Here is a 27,188-nt window from a genome sequence, read left to right as displayed (position 1 = left end):
TGTGTTGCTGGAGCCTATACCTGCATATGTGTGTGTGTGTGTGTGTATGTGTGTGTATGTGTTTGTTTGTGTGTTTAATAAGTGTGTTTGTTCCCAAGTGAGCACGCTCTAAAATGGCCTTATACTGTTGGGTCCCCTACTGTGTTGACTTTTCTCCACCCATCAGTAAGGAGCAGAAGACTGGAGGAGATGAAAGTAGAGTGATTGAAAGGAAGGAGGTAGAAAAATACAAGGCTGGGAGGATGATGATGGTGTTGTTGGGGGAATAGGTTGGACCCTAAAAGGTGAAAGATGCTTCTGGGGCTACTGGTTATATAGCAACGTGTAAGAAGGTTGCTCACCCCATCAGTTGGAAATGTTTTTTGCAGGTAGTTGTATACAGCCAGATTCAACAGGAAATGTTTTCAATGCCAATAACTGGATCTAAATAACTATAAATAGATTGAATTGGATAATGGGCTGTGTCCATCTGTTTGTGTGAGTGGCTTTTGCCTCCAGGCTGCTGCAAATGATGAGACATGCACATGAGACCTGTTAAGTCGCTGAGAACATTAAACTCCTCATTAAATGCCACAGAGAACCTTTGTGGCATGATCAAATCTACGAACAGAAGCACACATGAGCATCCACACTAGACTGAACGGTTGTCTGCTAAAAGGAGGTGGAGGAAAAACAGATTGTTTTAGTTTTTATAGTCAGTATGTGACATTTCATTCCAAGAAGATGTGGCAGTTTGCCACAAAAACTGGCTCAGGGCAGAGTTTAAGGGCCCCATTAGACCACTGGCGCAATCTCTTTTCACACACAAATTGAGTTCAGTGAGATATGATATTCCTGTCTTTATGAGTAAATTAAATCAATATTTTTATGTTTTACTGTCCTTATGCCATCTTAGTCTCTCCTTTTTCCCCTCTAAATAAAAATCACTTCTGTCTCTGTCTCCATCTATGTTTTTGGCTTATTTACACCATGATTGTAATGTTTCCTCCCAAAACTTTATTTTCCCAGCATTTCCGGGAGCACCTCGACAAGCTGTTTGCTCAAGGCATTGGTATGTTAGACATAGCTCTGACTGAGGCCTTCAGTCTTCTGAGTGACGTAAGTGATGCACTCATGATCACGCATGATCACACAATGACATGCTCACATGCGCACGCACACACACATAGACACAGAAAAGAACCACTTTCATGCACAGAATTAATTGCTGCGCTGTAATTAATAGCTAAATCAACAGAATCATGCAGAAACCAAGTAAACATGGCACTTGAGTGAGTCAGAATTAGTCAGGTTACTCGTTTGACATCCTCCTCATTATGAACAAGCAATTAATCAAATACAAAATGCACACAAACACACTCTTTTACCTTCCCTTTCCAAATGCTCATATTTCAACGTGTGTTTCTAAGTGTACACTGCGATGCGAAGTGTTTCCATTCTGCTTAATGACTCCTTTATGTAATCCTAGGTTGTAATGCACTCTCAGGGTAGCTTGTCTGTATGTGTGTGTCTGTATAAGAGAAGGCCTGTTATTATTAATATTCCATTAGCTTTTGCAACTCAGCTTTCATGATGGCAACATATGTATAGGCACACTGTATTCTTTAATAGGAGTTAGTTACATGGACTGTTTATTAAAAAGTAGATTTTAAACTGGTTTTATTGATATTGAAAGGGAGCTTTACTTTGTTTTTGTTCACCTGGGTTAACTTCCCTCTCCCTCTGTCTATCTCCAGTTCAACGAGACTGGAAGGGGAAGTGAGTGTAGCCAGGCCATTATGTTGGTGACAGATGGGGCAGTGGACACATACGATGCCATCTTTGCCAAATATAACTGGCCAGAGCGGAAGGTAGTGTATCAAACACACAAACACAATGATCACATTATTGTGAAATTGTAGTTCCACAGCTGTTGTAAAGAGAGGTCAGCTGAGCTTGATTTTCCATGGTGCCTTGTTCACAACTTCATGAGCCTGCAGCCTGGTATTCCAATAGAGGATGAACAATGGTGAGCAGTGAACTAATGGCAATAATAGGATACCAAGGGATAAGTTACAGTCTCAAATTTGTCCATCAACAGAAAGTGTGAGAAGCATAATGTTATGACAGTGATAACACCTTAGATGCGGTACATCAGAAATACAGTTTATAGAGAAGTGCTAGACATCTTGCTAAATCTGACCAAGAGGACTGAAAGAGAAAGGTACAAAAGATCACTCTAAAACAAAGTGCATCTTTGTTTCCCACCCATGTACACTGTTTGTTGTCACATGTCAGAAAAGGTTTTTGCCAAGTATTTGGCTGAGTTGTTAGAGAAACTTCTTGACAAGCAGAAGGTACTGAGCGAGCTCAGTATGGGGTCCCTTCAAAGGCCTTTAAAACAGAGTTAAGTATGGCCCTGTCTCTGAGGACTGAGCTGTCTTTCTGCTGTCCTGCAAGGTAATTGTGGTGCTCTTCTGACAGGCCATGAAATGAAATGGGAGGAGAGGGGAGATGGAGGGGAAGAAAAAGGGTTATTCTTAGGCAATTTTCTTCTGTAAAAGAAAGCCCACAGGGTCTTCACCCTTAAAAGGTTGAGGATAGAAGTACTGTACAAAAGGCAATGGAAGAAGCATACACATGCTGTATATACAGGCATGTGAATATGACTGTCATGGCACACATACAGTTCAAACTCACACATTATCACAAATCTGGAATCAATTTGAGTCTCCATGTATTAATATGGGTGCCTATTTGTTACCATAAATGCTGCACTTGTATTGTCATGTGTTTATGTGTGTCTTATGGTCCCTGTTCATAACCAATCCCCCTTCTCATTCCTGCCTCAAGGCTGAACAGCAGTGAGGGGAGAGGGGACAAGGCTGCTAGATAGTTCCATTTAGAAGAAGCCCCGCTGATAATAGAAGTCTTCGGTCTCTGTCACTCTCTTCAGTCTCCCTCCCTCCTTCCTCCCTCTCTCTTTCTCACTCTCTCTCTCTCTATCCCTATCCATCTTGCCATTGCTGCTTGCTTTTAGTGGCTTCCTTCAAAAGCACCTTTACAGCTTCACCACTGTTTAGTATCACACTGAAAATATAGGCATGCTTTGCAAGACCTGGATGCAAATACGTCAGTGAATATTTATTCCAAGAAGCTTTAGAGAAAAGATCATATAGATCATATTAAGTATCTACAGATGAAAAGCCTAAAACACTGAAAAACCTCAAATACATTCCATAATGACTTTTTCTTTCATGTTAGAGCAGTGGCTGTTTTCAGAGCGGTAGTGCCATAGTTTTCAGTTAACTATAATTTGTAGATAAAGAATGTTTTAGAAGTTGTTTTCCATTAGTAGCATGACCTTAAAAAGCACAATATACATTACAAAACTCAATATAAAGAACTTGAATTCTGTACTCCCAAAAACCATTGTTGTGATTTATTTAGTGGAATAGGTCTCCCTGGCTTTTAGTGTAGATGATGACTGGTGTGTATTATTGATCCCAATAGTTACGTTAGAACAAGAGATGTACATATCACACCCACACCAACACACTCACTGCTATGCTCACACACCTAAAAACTGTGTATACTGTACCACTACAAAAATGGACATCATGGCAGCTCCCCAAAAGTGAAGCCAAAAATCTTGATCTCCCCCTGGTGGCTGGCTGCAGTATAGTTCATAAATCCTGCCCCCTCCATGTTAGCAGATGGGATATTGGCCGATCTAAAAACTCAAAGTGAATGTCAAATGAATTTTTTCCAAACATGATGATTTCTGTCACTTTAGGTAGTTCTAATCACATTGTTGTATTTAATTAAAGTGTTAAAAAAGAGTTTCTGATACGTTTGGTTCTAGTTAGTTATTTTTGCTATGAAAAGAGAGTGAAACATCATGTTTTACAGCCAAGCCCTGCCACAACAGTCGGGTGTGTGCATGGCTGGCAACTCGATCCTGCAGCTCCACCACCCGATCAGCGCTTCCATCCATATTTTAGCTTCATTTTTGTACAAGGAGGAAGTGGAGACACCCTCGATGGTATAAAAGTGTTCACATGATATTTGCATGTGTATTCATCTACAAACACAGCACACAAAACCTCACCTGCACACCCACACAAACAGGCGCCTAAACACGTGTGAGTCATAATTTCTGCTGTGCTTGAATGATAGCTACTCATACCCAGAATGTTGTCTTCTAGTTTTTGCATTTTGTCTTATTCATGATCCATCACTGTCCTCTCTCATGCTAATGTGTGTGACCAAATGCTATTTTAATGTAATGGGTTGTACTCTGCATCTACCCTTAGTGAAAGTTCATGTCATGTCATGTTTTTGAACATAAGCCAGATATAATCAAATGCAGTAAGATGTCCTTGCAAATAAATTGTATATTTTCTTAGCTCATAGAAATAAAACACAGTCCTAACCAAGCAGTTCACTCATATCAAACAGTTTGCAGGAACGTGCCACAAATAAATCTACCACCCCAGTGTACACTGTAAAATCAAGTGGCTTACTTGTAAAGTCAGGTAAGCCAACTGGGCCCAATAAAACATAGTTAAAGCTGGAGAACTTTTTGCGTTGTTTATAAGAGCAGTAGTAGTCTGTCTTGACTTTTAAAGGTTGACCATTTCCTTTCTTTAGTGGTGCCAGACTCCTTCAACCACCTGAGAGTGTAGCCTGCTGGGCTGTCAACAGACACACAATCTTCTGACAGGTTTTCCACTGTTGGCACTTGGATTGTCCTTGAGTACACAATCTTGGATTGTGTCATCAGTGTTTTAAGAACTCTGGATGTGATGTTCCAAGATGGCACAGATTCCTACCAACTGAATTTGATTTCTGGGTCATTTCTGATCTCTTTGTCATTTTTGGGCCTATAGTACATTAGTATCTTTCCTAAGATTAGTCAAGTACCTGCCCAGACACAAAAGCCATAAAATGAGTTTGTGCGTTCGAGGCAGGGCAAACATACAATATAGCATTTAATGGTTCTTTGTTATATAGTAAGGCTTTTTGGCCAGAGTGAGTCATATGATTTGAAATTTAAACAGTGGCCACCATGCAAAAATCACTGCATAGGTCAGCACTGATTGCAGGGGCATGCAGTGCATAGCCACAACTTTGGGCCATATTGCAGAAGCACAGGAAAACTAGACCACCCTGCCAACTGATGAAAAATGCTGCATGCTGTCTGTCCTTTACAACATAGGCTGTCCTTGAATGTGAAGGTATAGAAAGTCCTGGAAAATAGAAGCTACATGTTCTTCCCAGGGCTTCAGGGGGATTGATATGCTGGGCTATGCACAGCCTTGCTCATGCCTGCATATGCCCTCTCCTTATCTGTTGCCACCATTTGGCTGCACATCATGATTGTACCTATCCTTTGCCATCATTGTTTCTATTGTCCTAATAGCAAAGGGTTATGCATAATTGTCTGGAGAATATTCTGCGGCACCACAGCCTGTAAGGGGGACTCCTTCGCCTTAGTCCCACAAATAAGAGGCACAGTTGCACACAGGTAGTACATCCAGAAGAATCCAGCCTACATTGACAATACCGGGTTTCTGTGGGGACAGAGTCATAGGCTCCATGTGGCCTTGGCTCTGGAGCTGAATTCTGAAAGGTATTCCCTGGGTAGTGTTCACCTCTTCCATGGGAGAGTCATTTGTGCAAACTGGGAATCCACCAGAAATCATGTCCTCTGAAAAGGTCCATTCAAGGCCAAATTCATAAGCATTTCACCCAACCAGTATTTTTCTGTGTGAATAGACTCTTACATGAATAGAAAGTCACCACCCCCAAGAACCAAAAACTCCAACTTAAACCTAGTGAGTCATACTGTATATATCTTACACTCACATCAATGATTTTCAGGTAAAATATAATTAAATGAAACTTAGAAAGTGATTATTAGCAGTTCTATAGTCTGACTGATTAGAGTTGGCCCTGTGATCATTTAGAAGTTCTATGCCACCTGCTTTTAGGAATAGTAGTAGTAATGCAAAGTTTGATATAAGAAATTTTATGAAAACCGAAAGACAGATTAAAGACATGTTAGTGAAGGAAAAAAAAATCAGCTGCTAGACTCAGAAAGTTCAGGACAAGGCTATCAGGATCTTCTTATTCGCTAATGTTTAAAAGCTTGGATACCTTGTGTACCCCGAGGGTAGTAACAATTAAAATGAAAAGGCTTGCCGACAGTTAAAACAGGAAAGAAATCAGAGTCTCCAAACTCCATGTAATTCTTCCGTATAGCATGCAGCATAGGTTTAGCTTGACAAACAGTCCCCACATACACACCAAATCAATTTTAGGAATCATACTTACATACCTTCATGGATGAAGTTTTGGTTTCAGGTTGAAACAAGTTGACCCAGATTTGAAAACACCTGGGGTTTTATAACCACCAGCATATCTGGTCTTAGATTATGCTTAAGTATTGCATGAGACCTTAAACATCAAAACAGTTTACCTGCTGCTAGATTGGAATGGTACAAATTTTAACAGTGTCCGACAGTACTTTAAACATTTGAGTAAATGTTTGCACTGGAGAATATGTTAATGAATTACTGAACTGAGTGCTGAGTGCATAATGTAGGGGCGTGAACAATCAGAATCAGAATCAGAATTCCTTTAGTTATCCCAGAGGAGAAATTCTTTTTTTGCACTTGCAGTTTTCCCGACCAAGAAAAGAAAGTGAAAGATATAAAATAGGATAATAAACATAAATAACTATACATCTAAAATATAGGTATTTACATGTGTCTGTATATATATATACATTGTATATAAAAGTATGTGTGTCCATCACAGTGCAGAGTTTAATGGTCTGACGGCAACAGACAGGAATGATTTTCTGTGTCACTCTGTGGTTCACCATAGGAGTAAGAGTCTCTGACTGAACTAGCTGTTCAGCACATTGTGGAGAGGGTGAGAGGGAAAGTCCAGTATAGTTCTTATTTTGGACAACATCCTCCTCTCAGACACCACCGTCAGAGAGTCCAGTTCCTCTCCCACAACATCGGTGGCCTTCTTAATGATTCTATTGAGTCTGCTGGTGTCCCTCACCCTCAGGCAGCTCCCTAGCAGACAACAGCATATGTGATGGCACTGGACACCACCGATGTTGAAGGACCTCAGCCGCCTCAGAAAATAGAGGCGGCTCTGGCCCTTTCTGTAAACAGTGTCCACGTTCTTGCACCAGTCAAGTTTGTGGTCCAAGTACACCCCCAAGTATTTGTACTCTTCCACCACCTCCACCGTGTCCCCTTCGATGTTGATAGGGGTCACTGGATCCTTAGTCCTCCTCAGGTCCACCACCAGTTCATTGGTCTTTGTCACATTGAGCTGTAGGTGGTTTTTCCCGCTCCATGTGACAAAGTTGTCCACTGCAGTCCTGTACTTCCCCCCCCCCCCCCCCCCCCCCGCCCCACTAATACATCCAACTACTGCAGAGTCATCAGAAAATTTCTGAAGATGGCAGGTCTCTGTGCAGTGCTTCAAGTCTGTGGTGTAAATGGTGAAGATGAAGGGAGAGAGGGTCCCCTGTGGAGCCTTGGTGTTGATCAAACACTTTCGCAGATGTACACATTTAAAATGCCTGAATTGGCCTGAAACTTGTGCTTGTGTCACTCTTGTACATGGGTGTCTGTGCACTTGTGCATACATGCATAAATACAGGTATGTATACTTGCATGCTTGTGCATTTGTCTTTTTATTCCTACCTGTGCAAAATTTGTGCAGTCAGGTAGGTTGAAGATTGCATGCTGTAGCTGTCCACCTAACTTCACTCAGCTGTAAACCTCTTCCATATTTAATAACCTGCCTGTTCTAGCTTGACCTCTTTCTTGGCTACCAGTGAAGGAAAACACCATAATCATAAACTTGCACTGTGAAAACTCCACTGTGACCCCTCTCATCCATAAACCTACATGGAACAGTTTTGTTCACATCAGCTATTTCATGTTTTTGTGTCACTCTGACATTGTCATTCAAATGGATGAGATTTGTATGAACAGAGGATGTATTGTGGTCTAGATAAAAATGACGGTCTGACAACTGTTCTTATTCCCAGTGAAGCTCATTCCACTTGATAATAGAGCAAAAACATCCATACTGGAAAACAAGATCTGAGAATTAACTGTCTGTGAGTTATATCTTTGTCTACTAAAACTGTATCAATCACTTGTATGTATTAGGAATTAATTTATGTCACACTGCAGTAATAAAGAAATAAATATACAGTAATTATGCAGAATGCTTTTCCCTCAAAAAGTAAATACCATTTATGCAGAAATGATATTTTGTGCAATTTATAAATCCTCCGGTTGAAAATCAGTCAGATAAAGACATGCATTATACCCACATTCCGGCGTCTGTATGCCTACTCACACACACACACACACACACACAAACAGACACATGCTGTCACGGTGAAGGGAGGCAGTGAAAAATGTAGGCATGGAAGCTATGGCAGCTGTGCCCCCAGAGGCTTGCATCTGGTCCAATCTGGAAACCTGCTTTACATACACACACACACACATACACACACACCTGCCAACTATACCTGCTGTTAGAGCCAACTGAGCACTGCCGGGCAGTAATGGGTTTGGCAGCAGAGAGTTTAAAAAATTCACTGGATTGAGCGGATGAAGCTTGTGTTTGGCTTTTTCAATTCACAAATATTTACTTCCTTGTTAATCGTTTGTACTCTTTCTAACTTCAGATTCTTGATACACTTATCTTACTTTGAAATCTCTATCTGTTAATCCTTAATTGTTTAGTCTCTTGAGTTGATAAAAAAAAGATTTGAATTATCTAAACTTTTAATGAATTCTAAAAGACAAATTTCAGATTTTGTCCATAAGCAACTCTATTAAACAATGAGAAAGGATCTGCTAATCACTGGCGGATAAGGAATGAGCCTTTTGCAGGCTTTGACAGTGTTATCTTCCACAGTATATGGTGTGGCGCGCCCTATCAAAATACGATTAAAATGACTGACGCAAGCTATCTGCTTTCTCTCTGCAGGTCCGCATATTCCCTTACCTAATTGGCCGAGAGTCAGCCTTCGCAGATAATCTAAAATGGATGGCATGTGCTAACAAAGGTGGGATCTTACAACATATGCATGGACTGCCGTACTGTTTTTTTTCCTCATAATCTGTTTTTGCAGAGGAAAGTTGCTGCATGCTGCTGCCAGCCTGGTGGGAACGAATACATTATGAAGCTCAGGATTTGTTTGGCGTGTGTGTGTGTGTGTGTGTGTGTGTGTGTGTGTGTGTGTGTGTGTGTGCGTGCAGTTACGTAGACATGTTCGTCAGTGCTCATCAGTATTAACACTTGTATGTGACAGCAGGCAGCTGGTGCCAGTTGTACACATCAGATATGTCATATTACATCTTTCTCTATGCCCAAAGTGCAGACTATCTTGGCGATACACCACTTCCCAGCTGCTTTGTGTGTGGTCATGGTTGTCTCAGTGTGTAGAGCACTTTCCCTCAGGTTCTATATTTAGCTGGGAGGTGGGTGACAGAGACGGTCTGGCTTCATTTCCTCAGGCTGCCGTAGATAAGACAGGCAAGCCATAGGTCACACAAGGGTTTTGCTTGTGTTTTTAGCTGTGTGTGTGTGTGTGTGTGTGTCCATGTGTAGATAAGAGAACAAGGGCATCCACAGTTTTGCTTAGAAGTGATATCAGAGAACCCATCCAGTCACTTTGAGGGTGTTAGCGGTGATGATGAGACCTTTGTATGCGCGCATGTGTGTCACGGTACATGAGTGTGTTTGTGTGTGTCTGTATTTGCTGCATGATGATTCCGGCTTTGTGACAGTGACATCCTCTCCAGCCTGCAGGACTCTTCCCTCTGCTACCCCCAATTGCCTTTGAGTGAAGCAAAGAATATTTTTGAAATTCTGTAAATGAGTGTCACACCACAGATAGTACTAGAAAAATAATTATAGGTCAAAGGAATTTAATTACTGCTAAGCCTTATGGCTGCACTACAAACATGTGAGAAATGCCTTCAGTTGCCAATCAGCAAGAAAAAGGTGCAGGCCTTGGCTGAAACCTCAATGAGCTCAGCCAGCTTTACGCTGCTGTTGACCCGATGCTGTTGCTCACTCGACTCTGTGGCTTGGTTCAATTCTATCAGGTGCTCTTCTTGTTTTAACAACCATGCATTTAGCTCAGTTTAAGTACACTGAGATATAGAACTTTTTTGCATGTAGATGAAATATAGTATATGAAGTGATCTTCTGTGCCCATCAAAGATATGTATGTTCAGTATACATTGTGTGGCCAAATGTATGTGGACACCCAAATCATTCACATTTAGTGCTTTTGTGTTGTCTTTTGTGTTGCCACGTAGTTCCAATTAAGAGCTGTCCTCATGCGCATGTTTCTGCTGTGAATATATGTGCAAGGTTTTGGACTTTAGTGTTCAACAATCGCACATGAGTGAATGTAAGAGTACCTACATATGTGCTGTGTAGCTCTGGCTCATATCATTTTTATCCTCTCCGTTGTCCGTTACTTTCTCTTATCATGTCACCTTGTCGCTTTTTTTGGGCTTACATATCACCCAAACCAAGATCCTTTAAAATATATATTAATGCCCTCATCCTGACCAGACATGTTGTGGCTGTCTGGTGCCACAGGTACAACAGGTGTACCATGTCACTGAGAGCGCAGAGCATTCATTTTTTTTGTCTCCACAGCTCATCTCACTGGCCCCGGTGGCTGGGCCCGAAGGACGCCCTCAGCCTTCCTGAGGGAGTAGTCATTCTTCACTCAGCAATGTGATGAACGATGCAGTTAGACTGAGGCAGCTCGCGATGTGTGCAACGCGAGTCTGCATGTGTGTGTTGTCATTGTAGTGTCTGCTGGAATAATAGCTAGATCCGAATGTCTGTGAGGATGAATAGGACGAATCTGTCAAGGGTCACTTCCAGGTCAAGTTCAGGGGCAAGTGTGTTCTTGTTGCTATGGTGATTGCAGTAATCATGTGGTTTTAGTGCTTCTGGTGTTAAATGACATTTTAAAATTTTTACTTTTTAACAAGTGTTTTTACCATGGTTGCAAATTTAAGATTAGATTAACAATGATGAATCATATCCTGAGCTATTTGGAAGGATACATGGCATCCCTCATACGTGTCTAGACTCTGGCTCTTTTCTCCCCGTGGAGTAAAGGAACAATGACCCCAAAATCTATTTCCTCCAGCTATGATTTTCTCCTTGACTGCCTCACAGCGATGGAGGCAGTTTGCTGTTTTTACGGATGGGTGGAAATGCGGTGGTCTCTCTCTCTTTTCCCTTATTCTCTATGTCATTTCTCGTCCTCTCTCTCTCTTCCTCTGTCTTACTGTTGTCCCGATTCCCTCTCTACCTCTTCTGCTTTCTGTCCCCCCAGTGCTGAGATAACAGTATATTCCCCTCCTGCTCATGCACATTAGCATCATAATGGCAGCATTACCATCATAGGAAATGGCATCACATTTGGTTTAACTGAGATAGCTTTCTCGTTGCATTTACATACCACTTACCCATTCACAAACCCATGCTGGTTTGCTTTCACTTGTATATCACTGCAGGAAATTCTTCAGCTACTCCTCGTACTTGTATCCAGGTCTGTGTCTGCTTCATCGAGCACATATCTCCTGAATACTACTGTTTTCCAGAAGTAATTTCTCTGCTTAGGTATGAATGTAAGTAAAAAAGGAGCGATGGCTTGGAAAAGATTAGAAAGCCAAGCTGATACTGGATGTGACACTTTGGAGACACACACACACACACACACACACACTATCAGACTGTACTTCTGATATTGTTTGGGGGCAACATAGTGAGTGACAAGCCTGAACCTGTTCACTCTCTATTATTCACCAGATTCTTTGTTAAATGAGTCATCATTTATTTCTCTCTCTTCCTCTCTCTGCCCAACAGGCTACTTCACTCAGATTTCCACATTGGCAGATGTGCAAGAAAATGTGATGGAGTACCTCCATGTGTTGAGTCGTCCTAAGGTGATCGACCAGGAGCACGACACGGTGTGGACTGAGGCCTACATCGATAGCACTGTGAGTTAACTATGCCGTCTCTTATGTGGCACTGAACTCCAGCTGCCATAGGACTTGCTATCCCTATACACACCCATTGAGTTGTGCACAGTATGTGCCCAAAATCTCTTAATCCACAGTGCACTCTGTTCAAACAAGTGCATTTACATTTTGCATTTTGGATCTGATAAATTGAATAATCCAAGGAAGAATAATAGAGATAAAATGAAAGCACAGGCTTGACAACATGTGATATGTTTGTATGTGTAAAAGGGTGTGTGAGCAGCATGTGAAACCATTAACTGAATGAGTCATGTAGTGTGAGAGAAACATACTGGTGCCCACTGATGAGTTATTCTCTGATCTCCCAACCACATAGCCTGGCCAAACACTTATTATGAAATGGCAGTGAATAACAGCTCAACACACTCAGATAATCACATGCATAGCCAAATCCCTGTTTAAGCTTTATAGCCCTCTGGCACAGACATTATCAGCACTAACCATAATGCCTGACCCACAGAATAGGATCCTCTGCTGTCCATAATGTACACACAGTATAATGTCATATCCACGCATGCCCAGTGCTTCTCTTGTGTTAAAGTTATTGTGTTTGGCCATAAAGAGTGAACAGAAGCCATTTGCCCTCCTTTCTGAAAAGATAACATGAGAGAGAGCTTCAAAAACCTAAGGAGACAAAGGCAAGTGCCCCCTAGGAGGAATACGTGCAGGCTATTAACACTGCACACAAACGGACTCTTTTTCTCTGCAATCTTCCTCGTATCCCTCACATTTTACCTTTTTCTGTCCTCCTCTGCCTACTTCTTTCTCTTTGCCCTCATTGTACCCATCGTTTATCAAAGTGAAAGTACACTCAACTCAACACTGACTCAACAGTAACAGCTGAAGTGTTTCCTTTGCTGTGACCCTCCCTGCCATAAAACTCTCGTCTCTTGACACAGTCGCTGTTTTTAAAGTCGAAGTCAATGTCAGTGGATTTTTACGCGACCACTGGTGCTAGCACGCCATTCGGTGGAAAGTGCACTGAAAGGCTTTCTCACACGTATCCACAAATGTATTGACCCTCTCTCTCCTCCCTTCCTCTTTAATCTGTTCTCTTCAGCTACCACAAGCACAAAAGGTAAAAAAATAAATAAACAAATAAAAAAAAATCGTGATTTGAGGTCATCGCCGTATTGTGCTGTGTTGAGGCCTGGTGTGTGTTCATGTGCATGTGCGTTTTGATCTCCGGTCTCTGAAACGACAGCATAATTTAGGTGAGCTAACTCCCATACTGACCCATGGCATTTTCTTGTGTGTTAGTTGTTGTATGTCGCTCCTCAACCTCCTGAGTCAAGCCATGCATCGTGGTTGTCATCGGTTCAGTTGATCGCTCTCTTCTGCACGCCTCATCAAACACGCGCCCCGTGCACACTATCACACTCATTGATCATTGGTGATGCCGTGTTGGCTATGCTTTGCCAGTAGCTGCCGGGCTGGCAGTGTGACCATGTGTGTAAATGTGAGGCTACATTTTGGTCTTTTGCCTGTGTGATTTTGGTGTGAAAACAAGCTTGCCTGTGTTATTTGTTTTGGAAGAATTCTCCAGAATAAGCTGTTTTGTCATCTTCTGGGTGAAAATCCAATAGCCCATAATGACTGGCGGGATGATCTTTTCAGATGCCTTTTTTTTTCTTTTATCATTGTCGCTGTTTTATTTTTCAGTGTTTTATGAATCATGTGTGGGTTGAGATAAGCAGCTCTATAATCATAACAATGATGATGGCAGAACAGAAGAGTGCTTCTCCCCCCCACCAGAATGATAGCATAGAGCAGTCCCATTAGACAGCTGGCAGGCCATATGTCTGACATAGTACTGTAAGTGTGATAGACTCCAGCTTATTGACATTGAAGCGGCTCAGCAGAAAACCGAAATAGATATCACATTGTCAGACATGATAATTGGGATTAGCAAGGAATCTGCACTGCTTCTTTGCATGTAATCACACACATACACAACAGTCCCCTGAAAGTAAAATGGACAATGACAGAAAGACACACACTTACACACCGTGCATGGTGACAGTGTCTGATAAGAAGTCAGCAAAACACCTTGGATTGGTTTAGTGTTAGGAGTGAGTATCTGGCATTTATGTTCCAGGGTTGATGTGTATCATCTTTCCATATGTACCCTTCATCCTATCTGTCTCCTCTCCTCCTCCTCCGCCCCCATCAGTACAACCCAATATTCTTTCCATCCCAGCATAACTCGCCTTTCTCACGGTGTTTGGCTTTACGTCTCCCTCTCCGGCTACCCCCACCCCACCCCACCCTCACCTGTGCTCTCTCCTCCTGTCCTGTTCTCCTTGCCTCTCGCTCATCTCCCTCCTATCCTTCGTCTCACCAGCTTCATCCATCATTCTCTGGCTCATTTGGCTTTGTTTCCCAGTCTGTCGGATGAACTGACACTAGAGCTCAGGGATGATGGGAGGGAGGTGGGGGTGAGAGGAGTGTGTCAGGGTGGGGTGGGGGGTGTTTGAGGGCAAGTGGTAGAGAGGGTGAGAAAAAGAATGTGAGAGGTTTGAAGAGAAAGGATGTCAGTGAAAGCTGGGAAGGCAACAAAGGTATGTAATATAAAATCCACCATTGCAAAGCGAGTGTTGATATTTAATGAGGTATTGAGAGATTTTAGATATACTGTATTTCAAAACACCTGTGCATAAAAAAAAATGTGTGCTAGGTTCCGTGTGAGCTCTGCCCTCCATTGTGTATTTCTAACAAACTCTTTGTCCCCCAGGATCCCACAGGGTACTTTAGGTCGAGGGCTTACACACACCAACATCCTTTAACTCGGTCTCCAAGGACACCGGGGTCTCCTCGTCCACCAGAACATAATTTGTCACAGCAACCTAGATTACGAGGTGTCCTGTGAGACGCCAAACATGAGGCAGGGGTGTGTGTGTGTAAACCCGCTGGGGCTGTAAGTGTGTGAGTATTTGTGTCAGCGGGGTGCAAGTGTATTAGAGCCCAAAGAGGTTCCTTTTCACTCTCTGCCCCACAGCAGGTGAAAGGCCTTACACACCTCATTTGCTCTGACTGATACTGATAAAGAAGCAATGGTGATGCAGATTTGGACCAAGTGTGTGTTGAGTTCTGACCTTGCATTAGAGGTTGCAGGTTATGAATGATAAGTCAAATTCTAGATACAGAGCACTGCCTTAGGGACTCATGTTGTAGGAAACTTACTTAGAGTTCAAGGAAGTGCTTCTTTCCTCACCCAGGTTAGGATAATGGAGCACAGGTTTAAAGGTCTTTTCTCCTCTGGATAGGGCACATGGGAATCCTCTGTAGCTGTACTGCTGGATCCAACAGAGGCAGCTGCTGGCTATCTTTCATGCAGCTTTTGTTATCTCCTTAATTATAGTATGTCGTTTCCCAGAGCAGCTGGACAAGCTTGATTTTCATCAAATGTACATACACCAAAAATGAAACTTTTAAATTAGTGTGGGAGTGCAAAGAGTACTCATTTGATCAGGCTGCTGAACAACAGTTCATGGGTACACGCAATAAATGTCAGTCCATACGTTTACAGACCATTGATATATGATCCAACAGATCTGAGCTTGGAAATAGATTTTGTATTTTTAGAGGAGCCTCTGCTCAGTTTCCCTGTCCTTTGATCGATCTCTTTCTCCAGCAGCAAGCCTGTCCATTGTTACAGCAGCTGTACTTAAGTGTGCTTTGTTCTCCCTTTGATGTCTAATACTGCATCCTGGATTGCTATTACTGCCTGAGCTCAGGTCACCAATTCCCTTTTCCTCGGTGTCTGAGGGAGACAGAATGGATGCTAGTTTCCTGTCATTATCTGTTATTACTGGAGGTAAAGGGGGTGGGGGCATTGCTGGAGGAAAGATTGTGTACACTGGGCATGTAATGCTCAGTTAAGAGGATTGGTTAAATGGAATAGTTCCTTCAGAAAAATTACTGTCATCTGATATTTAAGTCAATCCAACAGAATCTTACATAATACATAAAACTATTGATTGTTGCAGCAGAAACAGCTCATGTGCAACAAGATTTCTGTTTTTTGCCACCCCGTCTATTTTAACATAATTTGTTCCAGGATTTGTATTGCTCTTAATAGGCCAATTACTTGTGGTGACTTGAAGATAAACTGCGTGAGTGACTGACGTTTAGACAGTTTTGACATTTCTGAGTGAACAAGGTCAGAGCACGTTTTGCCGAGTAGGAAGCCTTCCTCTGGTGTCTTTATAACAGAGTCAAGCTTTCATATTTAATGGATCATCGTCAGATACAGACAGCCACTGGATAGATAAATATCATAATTATTCGAGCAGTCTTCAGGGAGGAAAGATACCCAGATCCACACCAGAAGCACTGCCTTTGGATAAGCTTATTCTGCACGAGATCAAAGGAAGGCTGTGATTGAACACATTTTAAGGGAAATAATAAACATGAATAAAACATGTCATCAAAGTTTTGTTGGTCCCTTAAGAAGATAATGTGACTAGGCCTGCTCCGGAATTCCTATCAGGTTCTCTGCTTAAGGAACAAGTGTCATGCAGCTTGAGATAATCAGTCACTGACTGTCACTAAACAAGATGATTCATATAATGCGCATGATGCCATGCAATGTGTCGTGCAGTTGCGTTTCTTCTGTGTAATATTTCATCATTAGCTTTCCTCTTTTCCCTCCTTCTTTCTCTTCTTCGCCCTCTCATTTGCGATCTTTCGCTGTTCTTCTCTCGTGACTCACTCAGCTGGAGGACGGTCAAGGTCCGGTTCTAATGACCACAGTGGCAATGCCAGTGTTCAGCACCAAGAACGAGACTGTAAGTGCACGTACGCTCCTATACAACCGATAGCACATTTGCTGTCACTACCATTATGTTTCCCTAAATTGTATTCTCCAACAAATTTGCAGTTTAATTGAAAAACTGGAATGAATTATTGCGTAACTCACAAGGAATTAGGGTTTCTGACAATGGAGACAAATTGCAAAAATAATGGCATTTGCATTTGATAGATACTAATTTCAGTTTGATCAGAGTCTGTAAATTAGGATACAGTAGAGCATAACTAATTGAATATATATTGTAGATACACTTTTTATCCAATATCATTAACAGTGGATCTGTGAAAAACTTTGTTATGTAAGTAACCTGCACAACGCAGCCGTCTTGCACAGAACTTTGCACTATTCTTCTGATTTGCACAATACCGCTGTACATATTGTTGTCATCTCTGTCACTGTTTATATTTTTTTTATTCTGGTTGTTTTTATATTTATATATTTCTGTTTATATATTTATAATATTTACGTATTTTGTAGGTTATTGGGCTTATACTGGGACCAGGGAAACTAATTTCGTTCCACCTCATGTTTCTACATGTGTGAAATAACAATAAAGCTCCTTGAATCCTTGAACCTTTCAGATGCAACTTAAAAATATTGTGTGTACTTTCAGAGAAATCGTGGCATCTTACTTGGGGTGGTTGGGACAGACGTGCCTGTCTCCGAGCTCCTCAAGACCATCCCCAAATATAAGGTACCACTCATCATTTAATTACGCCTATGGCCAATGGCTATATGCAATACATCTTCTGACATTCGTGAGTACGAAGCTAAAACAAGTTAAAGTTTTTATATCGTACGCCAGTCTAATTCCACAGTGCAGTAATTGAATGGCAAACCCAGAAGCAGATAAATCAGAGGTTTTGTTTAAGTTTTGACACTGATTATTCACGGCTTTTCTCCTTCCTCAAGTGCAATAATAACAGGAAAATGAAACATTATGTATGATAATGCCCTCTGATGGTGTCCCCCGCCACATCCCCTGCGCTGAACTCTTTTACTTGTAGATCTGAAGCTTGATTGACTGGAAGTAAGAGTTTGTCGTTTAGAAGTGTGTTATTTGCCCAGTGGTGGATGAATGACACCATACTCTTATACTGTGCAGTTCTGTGAGTTCCACCACAAAAATTATGCCAGTAAAAAATTACAAAGCGCTTGATTAGCCCAGATTTACAATTAGGTGCAGATTTGTCATGCAGTCATTTGGTGTGTGTTTGTGTGTGTGTGTGTGTGTGTGTATGTGTATGTGTATATATGTGTGTGTATTCTCCTAGCTGGGCATTCATGGCTACGCCTTTGCAATCACCAACAATGGCTACATACTCACCCATCCAGATCTACGGCCACTTGTGAGTATTACCTCTAGCACAATTCAAATTTTCTGTAACAAGTGAACTAAGTATGAACTTCATTATCATAACAATCCCTTTTAGAGCGCAGAGATGGAAGTTCAAATGTATTAATTTATTTTGTACACGCGACTGAGGAATACTTACTTTTGAGTTCATGTCAAGTCAATTACTGATTTCACTGTTATGTCAAGGTGCGAAATGACATAGAAAATTGGTGTGCAGTTGTGTGGGTGCTCGGTGTGCTGTGCCGTGCCGTGCCGTGCGTGCGTGTTGGCTTGCATGGTGATATGAAGATGAGGAGAATGTGTTCCAGGCCTCCGCTGTGCTGTGAATAGACAGACATACAGCTTCTGAATGGCTGTGATTAACTCTATTGTACTCACTCACTCTTTTCACAGGAGGATGAGGGGAGAGAGTACAGAAAGGGAGGGGAGGGAGATTGTGGAGAGCAAGGAACCTGCTTTAACCTGAGAATAAGTGCTGGAGGACAAAGTGGGGTGCAACATTGGATGAAAATGGAGAGATAAGCAGGGATGAGAGGAGAACAGACGTGAAGGAGAAGAGTTGCCACGCAGACAGACAGATGGTTTAATAGCTGTCTAATTAAAGATGTTAATGAGCAGTGGTTAACAACTAATGAGGGGTGGGAGGCTGTCCTCACTGACAGATTAAGGGAGAGGAGGCCTCACAAGTACAACATGCCTTAGATGCACAAAAACATATAGAATACGTTAATAAACTTAATACTTTGGCCATTTAAGTTTATTTTATGTCATTATCAAACAAGTTGTCAGAGGGAATACACTTATTCCATGTCATATATTTCTAGAACACTCAATTCCACTGTCAAATCTGTCTATTATGCTACCTCTGAGTTAGCCTAGCTTAGTTTGGGGCCACGTGTGATGTTAAGATTCTGGGATGTCAGTGCTGCCCTCCAGTAAATATTTACACCACGTTACTCTCTGCAAAATCACGTATTTTCTGCATATGTTTTTTCAACATATGAGATGTAAAGTGTCAATAGCAAATAGATTTACATTTGTAAAGCACTTTTCTAGTGTAGCAAAGCACTTTACAAAACTTGCCACATCCACCCATTCACACACATATCCATACACTGGTGACATCTAATGGGTGCCACTTTGGACAGAAAGTGATATGCTCTTCTCATTCACATTTGCACTCATAGTCGATGGAACAGTCATCAGCTGCGTTTTGGGGTTCAGTATCTTGTCCAGGAACACTTTAGAAGCCAGATCCGGGGATCTAACTGGGAATTGAACCACCAACCTACTGATTAATGCTCAGGCTCGCTGTTTCTCTACCCTTCCAGTCTTCATGCTAAGCTAACTATCTCCTGTTTCCTGTTCCTTGTCCTGACAGAAAGTAAAATAATTATGTTGGCTATCATTTGTGATTTGTCAGTATTGTTTTTTTGTCAATTTAAAGACATGATGATGATGATGATGATACAGAATTAAAAAAAAGAGATTAATTGGTGGTGAAAATAATCAGTAGTTGCAGCCCAATAAGACACAGTATTCTCTTTGTGTTGAACTTTCTTCAATATTTCTGTCTGTGCTTGCATTTCTGTTTACATGGGACTCTGTGTCCAGTACGGAGATGGCAAGAAGCGAAGGAAGCCAAACTACAGCAGTGTGGATCTGTCCGAGGTGGAATGGGAGGATAAGGATGACACGGTGAGACAGTTGCAGTAAAGCTACATTAAGTATCTTCACAGTACACCTCTCAGTGAAAATCTGTATGAATTTTGGTGTGCGTTTTGTGTTTTAAGCTGCGAAATGCCATGGTCAACAGGAAGACGGGGACCTTCTCCATGGAGGTGAAGAAGAGTGTTGACAAAGGGGTGAGAAATCTGAAATTCAGAAAATGCACAAAAAAACAAAAACAAGCACTTTTGTGATGGTCCCCAAGGGTGTGCCAGAGAAAATACTCGGCAGGGAGAATTCACTCTGCCAAGGGGTGGTTACACTTGGCACAGTGAGGTACAGGATTGACTTTGGGATTTTGTTTCAGATTTTGTTTGCTCTGCATGCATGGGTGTGTGTGTGAGCAAGCGAGCCCCTTATCTCCACTAAACACATGTTGCTGAATACGGAAGAGACAGCAGCCCAGTGATTTTCTTTTACTGCTTGTCTATTTGAGAGAGCGAGAGAGACATTCAGGTGTGCGTTTGTGTGCACTTTGCATTTTGAAAGCTTAGTGAAGAGAATTATATGTTAGCCTGATTATTAAGCATACAATATGCAAATACATAACTGCACACATACACACATAGTCAAACATACACACACACATTCATTTTCACAATCCTTATTGAAATATGCAGCAGAAAACACTACCATCTGCAGAGTAACAGGTCATGTGGCAGACTGCCAACCACAGCATGTACTCTCTGTACCACTAGATGGAGCCAGACTGCAGGAAATCACATCAGATAACAGCCATCGCACTCTCTACTCTTTACTGTAGCGTATAATGAAATGTATTAATCTCTTATTTTAGAAACGTGTGCTGGTGTTGCATAATGATTACTACTACACAGACATCAAGGGGACTCCTTTCAGGTAAGACAACGGGAGATGTTTCTGTGAGCAGTGAACAGGTCATAGGTATTGCCAGTTTTCTTTGCACAGCAAAGACGTGGCGAGTTGTCATTTTAGAAAATATTTGTTCTTGTTTTCAGCCTAGGGGTAGCTCTGTCCAGAGGCCACGGGAAGTTTTTCTTCAGAGGGAATGTCACAGTGGAGGAAGGTAGGAAATCCTCTCTTTTCGCTTACACGTCTTCACTCAGCTGCAGTGTTTGCAGTGTCTACTTTACTTTACTGAAGAAAGAAGAAGGCACATTGTGCATATAATACCATACAAAATACTGTATACACTGCATATTATAATACTTCAAGTAAAAGTCCTGCTGTCAAAATTTCAGTGAGGTAAAAATACTGAAGTATTATCAACACAACCTAGACCACTTGCTAGAAATATTTGTTTCGTACACTTGTTTTGTAGTATTCAATTTCCTTTGGACAAGCAGCTCTGTAATTGCAGAATGCTTGATTAATGAACTGCTGTCACTGATTTTAGTCATTAATTAATTAATTTATTCCTGAACATTGTTGGTTAGTTTAATTAAAGCTGTAGAGCGTGGCAAGCACAATATTCTTTGACTTCTCCATAGTACTTATCTTGTTTGTTGTGTCATTTTTTTCTCTCTTTGTTTTTTTTTTTTTGATGACTTTCAGTAGACATTTGAAATGAAGAACGTGGATTCAGAGTTTTGTTGAAGATGCATCAGCTAAAGTGACCACATATTGACTCTATAGTGACCTTTTCATGAAAAAAACTATTCTTTCAGATATTACAATATAATTTCATGATTTCATATTACTGATTTCCTTCTCAGATTGAAATCTTATCTATTTAATATACTGCTCGACAGTTTGATTAACAATGCATCATATTTTCAATGTTGATCATATGTACATCCCCAGTTCCAAAAAACATGCTTCTGGCATCAAATTCAATATAAGCTTATCTTTACAAAAATCAATAAAGGTGAATGGATAACACATTAAACAATGTTGTCTTTTTATTATCTATTGAGTATTTGTCAAAAAGGATTAACAAATTAAAACATTTCACACAGCATCCCAAAGTCCAGCAAGTATAAAGTAGCATGAAATGGAAAGTCATATAGTCATATATAAATACCTCAAAACTTCTTGTTCTTTCTTGCTGTCTCTCTCTCTCATACACACACACACACTTGTGCATACACCAGTGCTACTCAGTAGTAATGTGGTGATAATGAACTTGAAAGCCACAATTGGACAGGAAGTTAAATATTTCTCTAGTAGTTCCTCAGGTGTGTTGTACTTGTTAATGTTTTGACAGTGCGTATGTGGGCCTGTGCCCATGTGTGCCCCTCTGTGTATGTGTGTCTATTCTCACATCCAGCCTCATGCATGTTAATATTCATGCAGCGGTAGTGTGTATGTGTGTGTGTGTGTCCTTGTCTGTGTGTTTCTCTAAACATGTCCATCATGTGAAGCCCTCTGAGCATGACTTGGCTCTTCCTGATCTAATCAGTCCTGTCACATCCACTCAAAAAACACATTTTTCACCCATGGTGTGTGTGTGTTCAAGAGTGTGCACATTTAGGGCTTGGTGCCTTCCGCTATTATTATGAGTTCATATTAAGTGCTTTTGCTTATTTAGTTTGAGATATGTTGTTCTTATTTTGTCACAGGGCTTCATGACTTGGAGCATCCTGACGTAGCGCTGGCAGATGAGTGGTAAGAGTATTCTGACACTGCTGTATGTTTCCGTTTTGACAACGTCATGCTCAAGATCTATAATCTTACTACAATGCAACAGTTACAAAACAGCTTTGAGATCTGCAGGACTTGATGATGGTTTGATGGTTTGTGTCATTTGATGATTTGTGGTCACCAGGATTAGGAAACAATATCTAAACAAATTACAGTAAATGCTTTTCAAACTAATGTTTGTAAATGGGAAAAACTTCTTTGTTTTACTTTGCGTTTTATTCATCACAAATGCCTTGAGATGCAAGCAACTGGACTATATGATAGTACTCAAGTTGTGATTGCGATCCTAATCATCATAACCTTCTAAAAACTCAAATAACTGGTACCAGTTTTGACCTTGTTGCATGTTACTGTAACCAGCGTCCTTGTTGTCCATTCTTGTTATATTCCAGGACATACTGCAACACAGACGAGCACCCAGAACACCGCTATTTGTCCCAGATAGAGGCAATCAAACTCTACCTCAGTGGACACGAACCCCACCTACAATGTTAGTGAACAAACTCATCTACAAAACCATTCCATTCCTCTCTGTTTTCACAGAATTAAATATTTCTCGTGATCAGTGGCTAATTCTTATATTATGTCTGGTTTGTGTAAAAGAATATATCTATTTGCCTTCTTAGGTGACAAGGATTTGATTCAGGAGGTTCTCTTTGACGCGGTGGTGACTGCCCCTTTGGAGGCCTACTGGACGAGTCTCGTGCTCAATAAGTCTGAGTGTGTCATTCACTCAAATCTTCTTTTTCCATACTCTTATTGAAAATGCTTCATTCGAGATTCACCTCAAACTGAACCCTGCATTTTACATACTGCACAGGAACTCCGATAAAGGTGTGGAGATAGCCTACCTGGGCACAAGAACAGGCCTGTCCAGAATTAACCTGTTTGTAGTGCCTGACGAGCTAACAAACCAGTAAGTTTGCTGAGCGTATTCAGTCTGTATGTACTATGTGGGTACATTTGGATATTCTGTTTATTATTCCAGTGGATTATGTATTATGTGTTGTGTGTGCATGCTCAGTATCATCATCAACTGTTTCCTGTCTGCTTCAAGAGACTTCCTGACAGCTGAAGACAAAGAGGGGGTGTTCAACGCAGATCACTTTCCCCTGTGGTACAAGAGAGCAGCAGAACAAGTTCCTGGTACTTTTGTCTACTCTCTACCTTTCAACACAGGTTAGTTTTAAATCTCAAAGCATAATGAATACACTCGCCCCACAATGTCACATGTTTAAGGAGAAGTTACTCAGTACTTTTAAATTGTTTTCTTTAGTTCCCCACAGCAGCTTTTAACAGGCTGATATTGTGAAATGAACCACCAGTGGTCTGGAAGTTCACTTAAAATGCTAGTGTTATGAGACACACATAATTCAAAAGAAAGTGAAATTTGTTTTAATGTACAAATAAAACTTTATACTCTGTACCTTTTTTCAAATTTCCTCCATCCCCTCTTTCCCCCTTCATCCATATTTGGTCGTTTTCTCTCATCATGCATCTCTTACACCCCCCCCCCCTTATTAATTCTGGGCTGTGTTCTTGTGGATAGGACTGATTGCTGTGGGTTGAAATAAGATATGTTAGGAAGAGGTTTAGCCCTTTCCATAGTGACTTGGCCAGAACACACACACACGCACACATGCACCTCATGCAGATATGGTTTAACAATGTCTCTAAGAAAGGGTTTCTCCTCCAAAGGGAGAATATGTTCTCATCCGTCCGCAGCCTCAGGCTTTCCATTAGTGCCAGCTAATACAAGTGATCTGAAAGCCTCTTATTTACTCACTGGACTTGCCTTGGATGCACCCTTCCTCTCAGTTAGCTGTAGCCTTGGATTAGTACTCTGTGGTATGTTCGATGTTTCTCTCTCCAGTCACCCAGTGGTCAGTTCAGAACTAATATAAGGAATTATGACTCTAATATGAAATTTGTGCGTGTGCTTGTGCGTGTTATGTTTGTGTGTGCTTTTATGTGTGTGGCTTAGGATCAGAAAATAAGAGTGTTGTGTTGGCCAGCACTGCCATTCAGCTTCTTGATGAGAGGAAATCACCCATAGCTGCGGGTAAGTGGGGACTCAAGTGGCTTTCTCTTTCTCGCACACTTCTGCATTGACAGAGACTGCTATAGTCCCTGTCTTGCAGTATTATTTGGATGTTATTTTCCTGGTCTACAGATGTCTACCTCTGCTTCTTTTTTTGCTTTTGAGTTCAAACATTCACTGCCCACGTATACTGACTGTGCTGCTTTTTTCGTCTATGTGCTTGTCCCTGCATGAACATATGCTCAAAAGAAGTACAGAGTGCAGCACAGGACAGAACGCAGGCCGGTTTCAACACAAACATTTTTTTTTGTTGGGTTTTTTTTTGCGTCAGTGCTTATTTAAAACATATCGTGGCCTAGAAAATTTCATTATGGCGGGCTTCATCTCGGGCCCTGATGACTCAGAAGCCCCACAATGTCACACCCATATAATGGAACTTGGTGCAATCAGTAAGTTGATTGTATGAAGTTCAGCCCTTGTTATGTTTGCCATCAGCTCGGTTACACAGTTAAAGAACTACATGTTAAAGTAAAAAATGGGTTAAAAAGGGGGAAGATGGAGGATAGATAGATATATGGATAGATAGACCTATGGTTTCACAATAGTTGGGCTTTTATCTTTAGGAAAGTTGTGATATGACATCATTCATAACCCACCCCTCCCCAAAATGATACGATAACTTCAAGTCACTGCTTTGTTTGTGTGAATGTAACTCGTATATTATTCTTCCTGTGGTACTGTAACAGATAGGGATGACAAGTGAGAAGATAGAGCTATATTTTTGTTTGCAAGTAATTAACATAAAAAAAATTGTGAGCGCCTTGTTTACAGACATGATCATCTTTATGAGACTGTCAGACACACGTACGGCAAACAGCAAAATACAAACATGCAGATAGTTAAAAAAAAAACATGTTCTGGGCTCAGTCCTGTTCGTGCAGCTGTGCTTGCAGTAAGGTGCCTTCAGCTTTCTTTATGTTTATCCTCTGCAGACATTTTGTAGGTCCTGTTTTACATGGATAGTTTTAGCGGTCGCACAGTACAAATGTCTTATGTGAGCAAGTTATTCTGTTTAAAAACAGTACAGTATGTGGAGTGTGGTAATCCTTTCCACCGCCCATCATAGTTGGCAAGGACCGATGTGCACAGCTTTTGCCTCATATTAAAACCTTTTTTTCTGATGATTATCTGTCTAAGCTCTCCTATCAACAGATGAGGACCATTAGTATCAGTACAGCAATCACAGAAACAGATTTGGATGGGGGACAGAAGAAAACTGAAGAAAGGAGAAAGAGGAAAATCTTTTGGAAATGCAGTGACAGAATAAGACATGAAATAAAAGGGCAGAGAAAAAGAAAATAATTTCACGGTGCCTGAATGCGTTGACATGAAAGCATTGCATTGTGGGTACTCTTGGCCTGGAGGAAACCACTGAAGCAGAAGGATAGAGATGGGAGAGTCTGTGTTGTGCCACAGCACACATGCATACAGAGCATGCATCAGGCTCCTAGCAGAGCAGTACACAAGCAGCCCACAGTTTACACCAGCCCACAGTATAGTTGGACCCTGCTGACTTGATCTTTATTGTTTGAAGCATACGGAGGAATACTCAGTTGATGTACCTATTACCAGCATTGGATGCATGCAGAGCTCCACATTATGATAGCATCATTCTCTGAAATCCTGTTAAGCAGCAATCCAAATGACTAATCAGGAACAAGGATTTATGAATACCCTCTTATTACAATGGATGCTGATATAGAGAGATGCGATCATGCTGTCAGATTGGAGGATGTCTGTAAGGATGATTTTATATAAGAGAGTCAGATGGGAGGAGAGATGTAGGCTAGAATGCAAATTTAGCGTGGGCCGGTTAGGGCCAGTTTTCACTGCCCTGCGCTCCACTGAGCTGTAGACTTGTGAATACGCTAAATACACTAACTTAACAGGACAGGCTGATGACATCACACACCACAGGCCCTGCAGACATCACTTGAGTCACAATGTTACCGTGTGCGTAGACACACACACACACACACACGTGTGTGCCAGTGTGTCTGTCTGTGTGTGTTTGCATGCGTCAGTGTTTGCGGTCACATCCTGAGCCACGTGAGTCTGCTGTGGTAACATACAGAGCCATGGAACTCAGGTCAGGCGTTAAGGCCAAAGGCATCCGTATACATTTATATGCGTGCACTGAGTAAGCTAAAATCACTGCTGATGGCAAATTATTGATATGTAGACAATAAAGATCAATGCTTGTACATTTTTAATGTAATCTAAAAACATTTCCCAAATATCCTCTATGTGACATTTTACATGTATTAAAATTCAAAGAGATGACTGATTTACCAATGACCTGATATATTGCTATATAATACTTAAGGGTTTCAGTGATCGAAATGAGCTCTATCAGAAGAAGATAAAGAGCGTTGGGCTGTATCCTTAAATAATTTCTCTCTCACAAGTAGAAAATTATTAAATCCAAGTATAATCCACAGTATTTTCATAGAA

The 27,188-nt window shown here is 41.2% G+C and overlaps 1 protein-coding gene across 2 annotated transcripts in view; it reads left to right on the top strand.

The window, feature by feature from the left end:
* Positions 1-27,188, top strand: part of cacna2d3a (calcium channel, voltage-dependent, alpha 2/delta subunit 3a) — a 106,677-nt gene that overhangs the window by 53,243 nt on the left and 26,246 nt on the right. The window contains exons 9-26 of one of the 2 annotated variants that reach the window (XM_046396595.1): positions 1,009-1,098; positions 1,737-1,850; positions 9,022-9,100; positions 11,938-12,071; positions 13,174-13,191; positions 16,832-16,903; positions 17,540-17,620; positions 18,201-18,275; positions 19,898-19,981; positions 20,077-20,148; positions 20,808-20,869; positions 20,989-21,056; positions 22,552-22,597; positions 23,026-23,123; positions 23,260-23,353; positions 23,454-23,549; positions 23,691-23,812; positions 24,618-24,695. In XM_046396595.1, coding sequence (XP_046252551.1) covers positions 1,009-1,098; positions 1,737-1,850; positions 9,022-9,100; positions 11,938-12,071; positions 13,174-13,191; positions 16,832-16,903; positions 17,540-17,620; positions 18,201-18,275; positions 19,898-19,981; positions 20,077-20,148; positions 20,808-20,869; positions 20,989-21,056; positions 22,552-22,597; positions 23,026-23,123; positions 23,260-23,353; positions 23,454-23,549; positions 23,691-23,812; positions 24,618-24,695 — 1,483 coding nt within the window. The remainder of the gene's footprint in view (positions 1-1,008; positions 1,099-1,736; positions 1,851-9,021; positions 9,101-11,937; positions 12,072-13,173; positions 13,192-16,831; positions 16,904-17,539; positions 17,621-18,200; positions 18,276-19,897; positions 19,982-20,076; positions 20,149-20,807; positions 20,870-20,988; positions 21,057-22,551; positions 22,598-23,025; positions 23,124-23,259; positions 23,354-23,453; positions 23,550-23,690; positions 23,813-24,617; positions 24,696-27,188) is intronic. The other variant, XM_046396596.1, reaches the window with a different exon arrangement.

This window comes from Scatophagus argus, chromosome 8 (genome assembly GCF_020382885.2).
Source record: "Scatophagus argus isolate fScaArg1 chromosome 8, fScaArg1.pri, whole genome shotgun sequence".
Classification (NCBI taxonomy): Eukaryota; Metazoa; Chordata; class Actinopteri; family Scatophagidae; genus Scatophagus; species Scatophagus argus.
The sequence above is the reverse complement of the archived record's forward strand: the minus strand, read 5'-3'. Positions and strand labels throughout refer to the sequence as shown.